Source organism: Puma concolor, chromosome B2 (genome assembly GCF_028749965.1).
Source record: "Puma concolor isolate L17-30 chromosome B2, mPumCon1.1.hap2, whole genome shotgun sequence".
In the NCBI taxonomy this organism is placed as follows: domain Eukaryota; kingdom Metazoa; phylum Chordata; class Mammalia; order Carnivora; family Felidae; genus Puma; species Puma concolor.
In genome coordinates, this window is record NC_141671.1 from 131,659,747 (window position 1) to 131,675,296 (window position 15,550).

General features: G+C 40.3%; 1 protein-coding gene across 2 annotated transcripts; it reads left to right on the forward strand.

The window, feature by feature from the left end:
• Positions 1 to 15,416, forward strand: LTV1 (LTV1 ribosome biogenesis factor). 2 transcript variants are annotated; one of them, XM_086708042.1, is made up of 11 exons: positions 1 to 164; positions 1,167 to 1,298; positions 3,217 to 3,390; positions 8,080 to 8,167; positions 10,197 to 10,335; positions 10,740 to 10,995; positions 12,005 to 12,132; positions 13,829 to 13,968; positions 14,278 to 14,330; positions 14,545 to 14,745; positions 14,875 to 15,416. In XM_086708042.1, exons 1-11 carry the CDS (start codon positions 162 to 164, stop codon positions 14,983 to 14,985), a joined length of 1,425 nt encoding a protein of 474 aa, XP_086564168.1. In that variant the 5' UTR covers positions 1 to 161; the 3' UTR covers positions 14,986 to 15,416. The 2 variants fall into 2 exon arrangements, with proteins under 2 accessions (XP_086564168.1, XP_086564169.1); XM_086708043.1 differs by lacking the exons at positions 1 to 164; positions 1,167 to 1,298; positions 3,217 to 3,390; positions 8,080 to 8,167.
• The last annotated feature ends 134 nt before the right edge of the window (positions 15,417 to 15,550 follow it).

Consider the following 15,550-nt stretch of genomic DNA (forward strand, 5'->3'; position numbering starts at 1 on the left):
CGCTTAACTTCCTGTATGGGTTCCGGGGTTGCATGTGTGGAGAGGCCTAAAGACGCAGCGGGGATTCGGGCTTTGCTGGCGTTTTGGTAATAGTCATTTTCCCGTGGCTGGCAGCGTGCCGTCGTCACTCTTCTCTGGAGTGAGCGCCGCGCAGCTGCAACATGGTGAGCAAGCCTCGTTGTCTCGGGTACGGGGCGCTCTGGTTTTCCAGACGCCTGGCGGCTTCCTCTGGTGCCAGTGGCTACTACGGCCAGGGTTTGGGACGGCTGGCCCAAAGGTGTGGGGAGGCGGCTAGGCGGCCCTGTGCCCCGTATGGGTCACCCTCACCACCCTGGGCATCCTTTGCAGTTTAGAGTGCTTCTCCCACGGCCAGCCCTCCCCGGGGAGTGGAAAGAAGAGAATGGCTTCCCATTTATTCCAAGGGGCCTAAAAAAGCCTGTGAACGCAAAACACACAAACGTATCATCCTGTGCTTTCTGCAGTCGGGAGGGGGAGTTGGCTGGTTTCTCCAGACGTTGGAATGCCAGTTGTCTGCTCATCGGGTGTTCTCGGCATAGGCAACTTGTGGGAGAGTCTAAGTTTGGGCCCGAAGCAAGGTGGCTTACTCAACTGGGATGATGCTTTCTCAGTTTAGGAAGTCAGAGTTGGGTAGGGTAATAAGAGTGTAGAAATGATGAATCTTACTGTAGTTGTGCAGTCCTGGTTTCACTTAATAGTTGGTACGCGCCGTGCATAACTTGCTGGAAATGGTCTTCCCCAGATTTTCTGTGGCAGGCTCCTCCTTGTCAGTCTGGTTCCACCTGTCCGGGACCTTCTCTGAGCACCCAGTCTAAAGTAACTGTTAGTCATTTGTAAGTTACTGTGTTTTATTTTCTTTACTTGAAATCTTTTTTTACTTATGGTTTGCTTGATAAGAGTAGGGACTGTGACTGTCTCATTGCTGTATCCCCAGAACCCATAACAAGGTTTGGCACAAAGTGCCATCAAATGTTTATCGAAGGAAGGTAAGTACAGATTTTCTCCAACATTGTTGATGTTGCTTACCACAGAAATGTGAGTTTTAAAAATCTGTTGACCCTTTATGTAACTTCCTGAAGGTGCCTATGTGGATTATGGTCTTTTTTTATTCTTTTTCAACGGCTTATTCTGATTCCGTTGCTTTGAAGCCTCACAGGAAGAAGAAGCCTTTTATAGAGAAGAAGAAAGCTGTATCTTTTCACCTGGTCCACCGGAGCCAGCGAGATCCTTTAGCCGCGGATGAGACTGCACCCCAGAGGGTTCTATTGCCCACACAGAAAGTAGGTCCTGTTATATAGCCGATAAGTTTGCAGGCAGACTGTCAGATTTTAAATAAATTGTTAACCGCTGCTATTCTCAGACAACTGTGATCTTCTGGGAAACAAAATCTGTGACTTAATTTTCAGTAAATGTGCTGATTTTTACGTCTTGGGTATTTGATTGAGAGGATAAAGCATCTTTATTTGAGATGTTTAAATGAGCAAATGTTATAAAGTAACAGTGGATATTTACTAAACTAGCTACAGTGCTGCATGATTATTTAGGGCACATCTTTGCTTTCCTGTCATTTCAAAACCACGGACTCCCTTTTGGAGTGATGATAACCTCATCGCTTCTCTCATGAATTAGCTTTAAAAAATGCCAGGAAACCTTTAAAAAGTTGACTTGATTGTCAGAGTGTCAGTGTTGGTAAATTTGATAGGAAGTCTTGGAGAACATTGACTGTATCTAGCTTTTTAGTAAAGCCTGCTTGTGTTGTATGTTGGGAAGGGTTTTTTTGCATATAAATACAAGAAATTGTACTTACTTTTCAGGACCCTCTGGTCTTTTAACCCTCCAAGTACGTGATAAAATTCTGTGTGTGTGTGTTTCTTGGCCTGAATTTAAAAAAAAAAATTTTAAGTTTTTAAATTAAAAAAATTTTAACGTTTTAAATTAAAAAGTTTTTAACGTTTTTTATTTATCTTTGAGAAAGAGAGAGACAGAGTGCCAGTGTGGGAGGGGCAGAGAGAGAGGGAGACACAGAATCCAAAGCAGGCTCCAGGCTCTGAGCTGTCAGCACAGAGCCCAACACTGGGCTGGAACTCATGAACTGCGAGATCATGACCTCAGCCAAAGTCAGACGCTTAACTGACTGAGCCACCCCGGTGCCCTGGCTGAATTTTTTTAATTGAACTGTAGTTAGACATACAATGTTACATTACTTTCAGGTGTACAGCATAGTGATTTGACAAGTCTGTACGTTAAGCTGTGCTCATCACAAGCATAGTTACCATCTGTCACTGAACAATGCTATTATAGTACCATTGGCCATATTCCCTATGCCGTACCTTTTATTTCCACGACTTATTTCATTCTATAACTGGAAGACTGTATCTCCTGTTCCCCTTCACCCATTTGCCCATCCCCCCACCCTCCCCTTTAGCAGTCATCAGTTTTGTTCTCTGTATTTATGGATCTGCTTCTGCTTGTTTTTTTTTTCTTTTTTTAGATTCCACACATAAGTAAAATCATATATGTTTGTCTTTCTCTGACTTACTTCGTTTAGCATAATACTCTTTAGTATTAGTTCTTGCAGTGGCAAGAACTCACTGTTTTTGTTTTTATGGCAGAGTAATACTCCATTGTGTGTGTATGTGTATATATATATACACACTACATCTTTATCCGTTCCTCTGTCAGTGGACACTTAGGTTGTTTCCATATCTTGGTTGTTGTAAATAATGCTGCAGTCAACATGGGAGTCCATATATTTCTTTCAAATTAGTGTTTTCATTTTCTTTGAGTAAATCGTAGTGGAATTACTGGATTATATGATATTCCAATTAATTTTTTGAGGAACTCCATTCTCTTTTCCACAGTGACTTCACCAGTTTATATTCCCACCAACAGTGCACGAGTGTTCCTTTTTCTCCACATTCTCGCCAACACTTCTTCTTTTTTTTCTACCTTGGCTTGAATTGTTGCACAGAAATGTCTAGTAGAAGCAGTAATTGTTTTCATTCCATTTAACTTTTATATAGCACTTGGGTTCAGAATCTCTGTTTTTCCTGAGTTTTCAAGAATTCTTTGTCTCATTCTTATTAGCCACATCTTTCGTGTGCCATCTGCCTCCTATTCTGAAAGCTGTGTTCACTGGAAGGTTCCTGTGGCTTGTGCTTGGAAGAGGTGCTGATTCCATTTTGTTTATTATCCTAGATAAATGACGAAGAACGGCGAGCAGAACAGAGGAAGTACGGTGTGTTCTTTGATGATGGCTATGACTATCTGCAGCACCTGAAGGAACCATCTGGGCCCTCAGAGCTGGTTCTCACAAGTGCCTTCAGTGCACCCAACAGAAGAGACGAAAAAGGAGGAAGTTTAGAAATTTCAGTAAGGCTTTTTATCAATATGTGTGGGAGCGAGTGAAGAAACCACCATTTATAAATCAAGATAACTAGGGTGAGAAATGGTGTCAATCTGAACACAAAAATAAGCCACGCTCTCACTTGAAATCATGTATGTGTGTGCGCATAGGAGACAGTAGGCTTCCTGTTCTCTGGGGACAGCGGTTGGAAGTTGCAGCCTTTGACGGGGTTAGAACCTTTCATTAATAGATGTAGTCATGTTAGAAAGCACCTTCCAATAGAGGAAAAGCAGCTGACATTCCATGCGTTAACTATTTAGTGTCATAAACTGTCTTCTAAGGTAGAACTTAATTTTTGTGGAATGTTCGGATCTTTAACAGTTGTAAAAAGCTGTAAGCTGACCAGAAGAGAATAGAAGCAATAGATATCATAATGAAGTTTCTGATACTCTTCTCAACAAAAATGCGGTGTACTTTAATTTTTTCTTTAAAGTATAGGCTAGAGCACATATTTCTGTGAAATTAATACTACTAACAAGTTCTGTTTCCTTGTTTATGTTCAGGATACTTGTGTCATATGACTTTATCTTTTTATTTAGTATTAGTGTATAGTAAATTTTCCTGTGAAACTTTTATATCACCTGACACTTAAAAAAAGCTATTTATTTATTGGGTTTGTTGACAAAAAGAAGAGTTAAAAAGGGCACGAATTTCTCCTGCTTCTCATTCTTCAATCCTGTCATGGTCTAGGTATTGTTTTCCTCAGTGAAGTGTGATCATAGCTCCTTCAGTCTATAGCTTGTTGCTTAAGGAGAGTCAAAGGGGTTGCATTTCAGGGTATCATCCCAAAGGAAGGTAATAACTGCAGCTGCTCTCGTTCACTCCCTAGGTTGTAGCTCTCTTGTAAGGCTGCATAGTCCACTCTACAGCCCTGTCCCACTCCCACTGGGCTGTGTCCCACAGCCCACTCCCACATCTCTGTCCTAACAGAACCAACTTCTGTACTGCTTCTTTCCCAAGGTGATATTACTATCAGGAGTAGGGTAGGTATCTTATTGGCTCACCTCCTTCCATGACCCAGTGAGGGAGGGAAGAGGGTCTGGTAGTGCTTCAACTTTATCTTTTTTTTTTTTTTTTGTTAACGTTCCTTTATTTTTGGGAGACAGAGTGAGAGGGAGACACAGAATCCAAAGCAGCCTCCAGGCTCTGAGCTGTCAGCACAGAACCCAATGAAGGGCTCAGATCCATGAACTATGAGATCATGACCAGAGCTAAAGTTGGATGCTTAACCAACTACCCAGGTGCCCCTTGCTTCAACTTCATTTTAGGGCGAAAAGTCTTAGTAAAGTTCTTACATTTTTCTGGCTGAATTGTATTGGCTTTTAAAAGATTAGCTTTTTAAGGGGCACCTGGATGGCTCTGTTGGGCTTTGGCTTAGGTCATGATCTCGCGGTTCATGCGTCTCAGCCCCACGTCGGGCTCTGTGTTGACAGCTGCAGAACCCAGAGCCTGCTTCTGATCCTGTGTCTCTCTGCCCCTCCCCCACTCATGCTCTGTCTCTGTCTCTCAAAAATGAATAAATTGTTAAGTTAAAAAAGATTAGCTTTTGAAAGATTAAGTTTTAATCCTCAGTTAATTTTGGGTAAAAGTAATCACTGTTTAATTGGCTTTGTAAGAGAATAATGCTCTTAAATGGACGCTTCAGTGATATTTACAAGGGTGAGTGAATTCTATTTAAAAACAAAAATGCCATCTGTTTTCTGTAGCATGATGCAAAAATATGGATGAGTCCTTTGTGCTTTTTTGATTTTGAAGTATTTTGTAACAACTGCCAAAGTTGAGTAAACCAGAAATATTGAATAAACCCTAGAAACAGGAAATGAAGCAGTACAGAAGTAGTCCTGTGTGAGCAGCTCGATTGTCACATGAAGGAAAGGAGGTCCTGCTGTGGTGGAAAGCAGCTGGGCAAACTCAGCAGAGTTCACAACTACTGCAACCAATAAAAACATACACATTTTTTTAAATGTTTACTTTTATTTATTTTGAGAGAGAGTGAGCACGAGCAGGGAGGGGTAGAGAGAGACAGTCCTAAGCAGGCTCTGTGCCATATCAGTGCAGAGCCCGACAAGAGGCTCAGTATCACAAACTGAGATCATCACCTGAGCCGAAATCAAGAGTCATGCGCTTAACCGACTGAGCCAGCTAGGTGCCTCCACCTTTCTTTTTTAAGAACGTAATCCCTAAACTCTGTGATTGTGATTCTTTGACTGTTTTTCAAAATTCGAAAAATACCTCCAAAGGTGAATTCACTAAACACAAGCTGATCCTCCCTTTTATCTTTTTAAGGTTTATTCATTTTTCAGAGGCAAAGTGTGAGTGGGGGAGGGGCACAAAGAGAAGGAGACAAAGAATCTGAAGCAGGATCCAGGCCTCTGAGGTGTCAACACAGATCCCGACGTGGGGCTCAAACTCATAGACTAGCAAGATCATGACCTGAGGTGAAGTTGGAGGCTTAACGGACTCAGCCACCCAGGTGCCCCTGATCCTTTTTTTTAATCCCACCTTCCAAGAATAATCAGAATATCTTACAAACAAAACAAAACTACATACATATTTTATAATTTTTTTTTTAATTTTTTTTTTTTTTCATCGTTTATTTATTTTTGGGACAGAGAGAGACAGAGCATGAACGGGGGAGGGGCAGAGAGAGAGGGAGACACAGAATCGGAAACAGGCTCCAGGCTCTGAGCCATCAGCCCAGAGCCTGACGCGGGGCTCGAACTCACGGACCGCGAGATCGTGACCTGGTTGAAGTCGGACGCTTAACCGACTGCGCCACCCAGGCGCCCCATATTTTATAATTTTTAAAAAGTAATTTATCAAAAGTCATTAAATTGTGCACTTTAAGTGGCTGAATTGTATCATATGTTAATCCTATCTCAGTAAAGCTGTTTTTTCTTTAAAAAAAGAACTCTGTAGCAGAAACCAGATCTTTTCCTGTACTTTATGCCACCAAGAAGCGCCTTTTGGAAGCTAAGTTTGCTTGGTGTGCACTACTCCATAGCTTTTACTCATGCTTCTCGGAGGTTTCCAGTTTCACATGCTCCATGAGCCAGCGAGAACCAACATCTCAGCTATCTGCCTGCTACTAGACTGAGGATATGGTGGGTGATGAGGTACATGAGACAGATAACATGTGACCCTCACATTGGTAACTATTTGATTGAAAAAAGATCAAACAGAGCATAAGGACCAGTCAGTTATATGTGCCAGCGTAAGTGGAGGTATTTGTGTGGTATGAAGAATGAGAGAGATTTCACCCAAAGGAAAGTTCTGGGAAAGTGATCCAAGAAGGCCTTCATGGAGGAGGGAGAAACTGAGCTGGACACTAAAGGGTGGGTCGTATTGAAGAGAGGAAGGAAACATTCCAGTTAGAAGGAGCATAGGTAGTAGTTGGATCAGTGTGTGACATGTGTGCTCCATAAATTACTTTGAATTATCCCATGATGTGAGGAACTGGACCTGAGTTACATGGCGGTCATCTTACCAGAGGTACTGAGTAACAGTAATTTGGATACGTAGAACAGGCCTGGATTTTACAGACCCTGAAAATCAGGAGTGAAAAATCAAAACCCATTACAAGTTTGAGAAGGTCACCTTATAAAATATTACAGGAGTGTTAATCTGGAAGTGATGTGAAGGTTGGATTAGGTGTGGACTAGCTAAGCAGTGGTGGTAGTGATCTACATCTTGGTTAGCCATGAGCAAGATGGTGCCTGAAAGACTGATGTGAAATCACTTTATACAAGAGAGTTCAAAGGGTTCTAGGGATGGAGAGATGATTTATGACCATCCCAGGATTTAAGATACCCAGTTCAGGGAAATGCTCTGCTATTAACCAGAAATTGGCAGGTTATCTCGGTTTAAGAGGGAAAAGATTAAATTTTGAGACGAGGACAGTGGCATTGCAAAATCTGGATTTGAATCCCAGAACTTCACTTGAGCACTTTGAGGCAAGCATGGCATTTGATCTTTCTTAGCTTTTGTTGACTAAAACATGCTGATATCTCATGAGCATTAAATGGAATAATACTGGAGAACACTTTGAAGTATTGCTTTGAAGCTGCTTGTTGCTTCAGCTGATGGAATATACATGTTTAAGATATTTAACTGGAGCATAAGTGAGAGAGAATGCAGGATATAGTTGTATTAATTTTCCTGGGACTGCCATAGCAAATTACCACACATTACCACTGGGTGGCTTAAAACAACGGAAATGGAATCTGTCACAGCTCTGGAAGTCAGAAGTCCAAAAGTAACCTTTCGGCAGCATTGCTTGCATTGTGGGGGCTCAGGGCAAGAACACTGTCCCACACCTATCTCCTCGCTCTTGGTGGTTACCAGCAATCCTTGGTGTTCCTTGGCTTTCGTAGACCCATTGCTCCAGTCCACTTGAATCTTCACATGGCATTCTCCCCTGTGGCTTCGTGTCATCACATGGCCTTCTTACAGGGACACACCAGTCTTGATGAATTAGGGCCCACCATAATCTACTGTCACCTCATCTTAACTAATTACATCTGCAAGGATCCTATTTCCAAATGAGGTCACATTCTGAGCTGTTGGGTGGACAAGAATTTGGGGTGGGGGGAGGACACTTCAACCCAGTTCAGAAGTATTTCTGAATCTAACCATTGTGTAATTTCTCTTTCAAGACCACGGGAATTCAGTTGCCTTCATCAGTATTTGCATCAGAGTTTGAGGAAGATGTTGGATTGTTGAATAAAGCCGCTCCTGTTTCAGGTGTGCTTGATTTCTTGAACTTCTCAAGTGATTTGATCTGTGTTTTACAAACAAAGCATAGTAATGATAGTTTTTCTGTCTCTGATAAAGTGATGAAACAATTTGAGATGTGTGTAAATTCAGATTAGCGGTCATTAGGAAAGGATGAGTGAACAGGATACTTTTCTTTCATTGCCATCAAATTCTTAGTCTTTGAAGTTCCTTTTTGGAGAGGAAAGTAAGAAAACTGTTTTTGGAGATCCAGTAGGGGAATTTTAACCTGGACCTAGCCTCTTGCAGTGGAAACGATGACATTCGGTTAGCCTTAACATGTATATAGACTTGGGGGCGCTTGGGTGGCTTAGTTGGGTGAGCATTCGACTCTTGATTTCGACTAAGGTCATGATCCCAGGGTTGTGGGATTGAGCATGGAACCTGCCTGAGATTCATTCTCCCTCCCTCTCCCCCCTGCTCATGCACTCTCCCTCTCTCTCAAAAACAACAAAACAACCCCCCCAAACATACTTATGATAGACTAAATCTGCTTTCACAATTTCTCCCAAGAGTGTATTTTGTGGAAGTCCATTTTACCATCTGTTGCAGATACACTGAAAAGTTTTATTTATTTTTACTATCAACATTGTATTTTAGAACAAACAGAAGTGATGTTTGGTATTTTCTGTTGAATTATCTTAATTGAGTAATATTTGCCTTGTAGCATTCATTCGTTCATTCCACAGATTTTTGAGTTACCACTATATGATGGGCTCTGGGCTTAAACCAGAATAAAGCATAATATCTGACTTCAGGGAATTTATTATGAGTTGGGAAAGATGGATAATAAAGAAGAAATTACAGTTAATTGTGCAAGTGAATAAATGGTTTAGGTAATAGTGGGCAAGTTGTCCTGGAGAAAATGGTGTCTGTTATTTCTTAAGTAGAAGTTAGGCAGGTGGGTGAGGAGGGGGGTGGGAAGGAGAGGATATTCTAAACAGGAAGCTGCATGTGCAAAATTGAGAGAACATGAATACAGGAAACCATATTTTAGCATGCCTAGAATGAGGCAAGAATTAGTATGAAATGAGGCTGGAGAGTCCAGCAGGGCCCATGTTATGAGGGGGGGTTGGAATGGAAGCCATGTCAGTTCACAAGTTTGAACTTGAGGTTTTTCATAGACTATTTTTACACACAGAAGACCATAGCTGAAGAAACAGGATTTATTAAACTCTCCTAGGCTAGAAGTTTAACAGGCCACACATACTTAGAGTTACTTTTTTTTAAGCTTATTTATCTTGAGAGAGAGAGCAAGCACACACGCGCCAGGGAGGGACAGAGAGAGAGAGAGAGAGAAAATCCCAAGAAGGCTCCATACTGTCAACGCATAGCCCAATGTGGGACTCCAACCCACAAACTGTGAGATCACCACCTGAGCTGAAATCCAGTTAGACATTTAACCCACTAGCCACCCAGATGTCCCAATTTGAGTTACTTCTTACAGGTGAATTTAAAACCTGATTCTAACTGCAGGTGTATGCTGTGAATTTTATAAGTAGATGAAGTTTAATATAGTCTGTAATGCAAGAGGTTTTATGATTTGAGTACTGAAACCAGAGGTGTTGTTTCCCCATCTCCTCCCATTCAACCCTCTCTATGTCTGTTCCACACTAGACTGAAAGTTTTTTTAATTTTTTATTTTTAAAAAATGTTTTTCAATGTTCATTTATTTTTGAGAGACAGAGAGCATGAGTGGGGGAGGGGCAGAGAGAGAGGGAGACACAGAATCTGAAGCAGGCTTCAGGCTCTGAGCTGCCGGTGCAGCGCCTGACGCGGGGCTCTAACGCACGAACTGGGAGATCATGACCTGAGCTGAAGTTGGATGCTTAACCAACTGAGCCACCCAGGTGCCCCTGAGCTTAAAGTTTTTAATCATTTTTTTAATCCTCAATACATTGATAGGTAGAATGTGGCATAGAATAGGTACTCAGATTATGTTACAGAAAGGAATGCTGTTTTCTTGGGAATTAGTGCTCAGTTTTTGTTTTCCTTCTAGGACCTCGACTGGATTTTGATCCGGACATCGTTGCGGCTCTTGATGATGATTTTGACTTTGATAATCCAGACAATCTGCTTGAAGATGATTTTATTCTTCAGGCCAATAAGCCAACAGAGGAAGATGGAATGGATATACAGTACGTGTTGTTTCTTTCAAATTGGTATATGTGCTGCCGAAGCGAGCACTGTTTCTTTCAAATTGGGAATGACCTGACTTGGTTCTTCTGTAGGGTGGTATCTATAGAATGTTAAAACTGCAAGAGACCTTTGAGAACATTTAATGTGAGGCTTTTGTATTTTAGAGCAGAAAATGTGAGACTTGAGGTCTTTACAAATTGACGATAGGTGGGGCTAAAGTCCAAGTTGCCTGATTGCTGGTTCATTACTTTTCCAGCCATACCAGACAGGTCAGGCAGCACAGCTGTTCCTGCCTTAAACAGGAATCCTCCCTGAAATACCCTCAAATTTTACTTGTGTAAAGTCATTTGGTTCTGTTGTTTCTCAAGTTGTTTTGACAGTTAATTTATGACTCTGACTTTAGGAAATCTGAGGCTGAAGATGACAGTGAGTGGGAAGATGTGGATGATGAGAAGGAAAGAGGTAGAGATGACGATAAATATGGCTCTGCGGACTCATCAGATGAGGCCATGTCTGTCCCTGGAAAACCTCCTGGGGCTGTAGAAAATCATTTGTTCTGGGAAGAGGAAACTAAAAGTCGCTTTACTGAGTATTCTATAACATCCTCAGTCATGAGAAGAAATGAACAGCTGACTCTTCATGATGAGAGATTTGAGAAGGTAAGGTTCCCAGATAACCTTTTGATACTGGTTCCTGGTAAATATGACATCGGAACTCAAAGCTAAAACTTTCAACATTAGAAATCGCCTGTCTTATTAAAACAGATCACAAAACCATCCTAGTTTTAATTCTGGAAAGAATGCATATAGATCTGAAACAGCTGATAGAACTTCCTGACTTTCCTTAGAGGTTTGATATTTTGATAATGAGAGTCTGACTCCAATCCCCAGATTATGCTGTTTTCCTCAAGCATTGGCCTGAGCATAAACAAAATTCCATTACTTTTCTGTTTTTTTGTGTATGTTTGTTCACTGATATAGCCCCAAGTCTAATGTGGTATCTGGCATATGGTAGGAATTCAGACTGTTCAGCAAATGATGAATGGGTGGATGGTTGGTTTCCTTTAGAGTGAATCTTAAAGGTTCTAACTTTGCTACCTTTTCACTAAGTACCAGTAGGTGAACTGTTACTACAAATAACCTCACTCTTCAGGATTCACATCATCCCATTTACTCTTAACAGAGTTTGAATAATACAGTAAACATCTAAACAAGAATGAAATTTGTAACTAAGCCCCCTTAAAGTCTGCATAATCACTGAATTTGAAAGCATCTGTAGAGCCTGAAGTAAAGATTTCTACCTAGCATTGTTCTCTAAGCTGGACAGAGTGATCATCTTTCACTTTCATTAAATGGCAGCCTATTTTCCATCTAAATGTAAGTCTTAAAGTACTGGGTAGAATGTCTTCCACATACCATTGTAATGGTGCTTGTGATCTCATGGTAGTGCTTAAGTAATTGTGTAGAAAGGAAATTAATGTAAAAACCAGGGTGCGTAGCTGATTGAGTTGGTGGAGCCTGCGACTCATGATCTCAGGGTTGCGAGTTCAGGTCCCACCTTGGGTGTAGAGATTACCTTTAAAAAAACTTAAAAAAAAAAAAGTAACATTTTAAATGCTGTAGTTTTAAAACATTTTTTTTCATGGTATCTTTTCTCTTTATATACAAGTTTTATGAGCAGTATGACGATGATGAAATTGGAGCTCTGGATAATGCTGAATTGGAAGGTTCCATTCAAGTAGACAGCAATCGCTTAGAGGAAGTCTTGAATGACTACTATAAAGAGAAGGCAGAGAAGTACGTGCCTCTTCCTTGTTCACTTACTTTTTTTTCCACTTTCATTTTTCTGCATGTTTTCTTATGGTCTTAATGGATTTCCATCCATCATTAAAATAGTGTTTATTGTCTCAAATGGAGGGTAGACTCAGCTCAAGACAAAATAGTATTTTCTAGCTCTTAGTTCCAAAAAGTTTTTAAAAACCATAGCAGAGATAAAAGATGAAAACCAAAGTATAATTGTTTTGCAAGGGTCAGATCCTTGAGAGAGATGGTCTTTAGATTTCTGAAAACATTATTTTCAAATTGAGGAAATCTATTGGATTCAATAAAGCTGAATTTCTCTAGAGAGTGAGTAGGTAAGGATTCTTTCTGTCTTTATTTCTAATTTTTATAGAAGGGAGGGTGATGATTAGATATTGGGTACCAGAGGACCAGAGTTCTAAGTCCATAGTTGAGAGGATACAAGAATGAAAGGAGCATCTTGGTTATGGGGAACACTGCCCATGTCAAAAGAACATTCTGAGAGCTTTACTTGATAGGATTATTTTATTGAGAGAAACAAAGTGTTAATGAACGAGGAGACTTCATACCTGAAGTTGGTATGGAGCTCGGAGGCATGACAAGCAGGGTGACTTTTCTTTTTTTCATTTCAAATAAAGTTTTTAGTTCAACATCTGAATCTAGAAAATCACCCAGTCAGAATCTATATTGAGAAAATGGTATGTTTCCTTCAGTGTTGACTCACATTTTGATATTGAGGTTCAGAAGCTGACTGTAACTTTGGGTGGGAACATACTGAGAACCACTTTCTTTATGGCTCTGACCTGAGAGTCAACAATTGAAGGGCTTGAGGGTTAGAGTGGGGAGGTGCAAGATCACATTCCACTTGGAGAATAAGGTGGTGCTTTTAGCCTCCTTGGCTGAAGAATTCTGACTTCTGATTATATATGCTCTTCTCATCTTTCTGAAATGCCAGGCATTCTGAGAAGTTGATTTTTATGGCTCATAGAAAAATAAGAATTTGTCTCTCCAGCCATATTAGTGTAACTTTATGGCCAAATATTTGGCAAATCAACATCCATATTGAGGTGATTTTTCTGCGAGAAACTAATGAAGTGTTTACGTCTGCTGGAAGGGTCTCCTTTTCCGTGATCACTATCACTTGCAGATCCTACAGTGGAACAAGGGCTACATATAATGAGTGAATTGTTTGATCACTTTGGAGAGACAGATTGGGTAGTAACTTTTCGAGGCTTTAAGAAGACCATGTTTTAGGAAAGCTGCCATCTTGTTTATTGTAACCTTGCAGAGATCTCTTTTCTCTCAGTGGAATGAACATTGGGGCTGGGGAGAGCTGGGATTTTTTTGAAATGCTATTGTTTCTGGGGTGCCTGGGTGGCTCAGTCGGTTGGACGTCCAACTTCGGCTCAGGTCATGATCTCACAGTTTGTGTGTTGGAGCCCCGCGTAGAGCTCTCTGTTGACAGCTCAGAGCCTGGAGCCTGCTTCAGAGCCTATCTCCCCCTCTCTCTGCCCCTTCCCCGCTCTCACTCTGTCTTTCAAAATAAAGGTACACACACACACACAATTTTGAAATACTCTTGTTTCCATAGCTCGTCAAACATCCATACCAGTTTTAGTAACATACAGTATAGTAATGGGTGGTCTTTTGTTTTTCCCTCTTTTGCTGCCTTTTTCAAAAACTCAATCAAAAGTTGTGTAAAACTGAATGCTCTGGAACCCTTTGAGGATCAGGACCTGCTAATGAATGAACTGGATGGGTCTGAGGAGGAAGAGATTGTTACTGTAGTTCTTGAAGAAGCTAAAGAGAAGTGGGATTGTGAATCTATTTGTAGTAAGTATTTTGGTGTCCTTTTTACTGATAAAGGTATGGTAGTGATTTTAAAGTATTAAATACATCAGTATTTTGAAAAAGTATGTTTTCTGTGAAAATGATTTAGAAAAAGTAATATTCCTGTTACTAAGTTGCAAAAAATTTCAAAACATCTGTAATAAGAGAGACTGCCATTTTGGCCCCCATGCTATAACAGAGACTTCATTAAAATATGAAAAGATCAAAGTTGGGAAGATAGTAGGAACTCAGTAATGTTTTCTGAATTGAAAGTGTTTGTATCGATACGTGTTTATTTGTTTTTTTTTAAAGGTACATACTCCAATTTATATAACCATCCGCAAATTATCAAGTATCAACCAAAGGTAAGTCTTGGTGTCCTGAGCTACTTGAAGTATGCAATGCAGAAAACAGTGGATGAATCATTTTTTCACGGTAGCTGTATCCTTTTGTGGCTGGAAACACTATTGGGAAGAGCAACACATGATATGTCATTAGTGAGCTGTGTGTGTGTGTGTGTGAGCTCTTTTTTAATAGGAATGGGAAATGACCTTAGTATGATTTTTGTTTTTATTTCAGCCCAAACAAATCCAAATATCTTCTAAAACAGGAATACCTCTCAATGTCTTACCTAAGAAAGGACTCACAGCAAAGCAAGTTGAAAGAATGCAGATGATTAATGGCAGTGATCTGCCAAAGGTGTCAACCCAACCTCGATCTAAAAACGAAAGCAAAGAAGATAAAAGAACGAGAAAGCAAGCTATAAAAGAGGAACGCAAGGTGAAGTACTTTTCTCAAATGGAAGATTTACAAAGAGCTTATGGGGGCAGTGGTCATAGAGATTTTCTTTTGTAAAATTAGTCTGCGTTTGTTTGAAGATTTGAATAACACTAATGTATTCTTATACAGGAACGGAGAGTGGAGAAGAAAGCTAACAAATTAGCCTTCAAACTGGAGAAAAGAAGGCAGGAAAAGGAGTTGTTGAACTTGAAGAATAATGTTGAGGGTCTCAAGCTATGACAGTAGAACATTTAGGAAAAGGTGCCTTCCCCATTGGGGTTCTTTGTTATGTTCAGTAACGTACAAGGATCTTCAGAGAGACAAAACTATGTAATCTGCCATTTTTACTAGCAAGTATTTATACTACCAAGTTTTCTGTGCCATCTGTCTTGTAAATATTGTAACATTTAAAAAATATTATAAACGTAGAATATGCTCTGAAATAAATGATGTCACAAATGTGAAATGTTTGGATGAGTTGAAGGAAAACATCTTCATAATGTAAATGGAATTGGTGTATTCTTCATTTATTTGTATGATTGTCCCAGCTGTCTTTTGCAGATGTTCTCAAATATTTCTTTGAAACCTCTCCACTCCTTTTCAGGAGTTAAGTGGTTTAATTTGCTGTATGTAGAAAAGTGACCCCAATAAACCCCATTTTGAAATGCTAAGTGGTAAGAGTTTTCCTGAGAAGATTCCACTGGTAAGAAACTAAGTTTCCCCTGCTGTATGCAAAGGCCTATTTCAAAAGGATGATAAAACTGAATATTAAGGTTGTTGGGACTCAATTACTGGATGACTGACT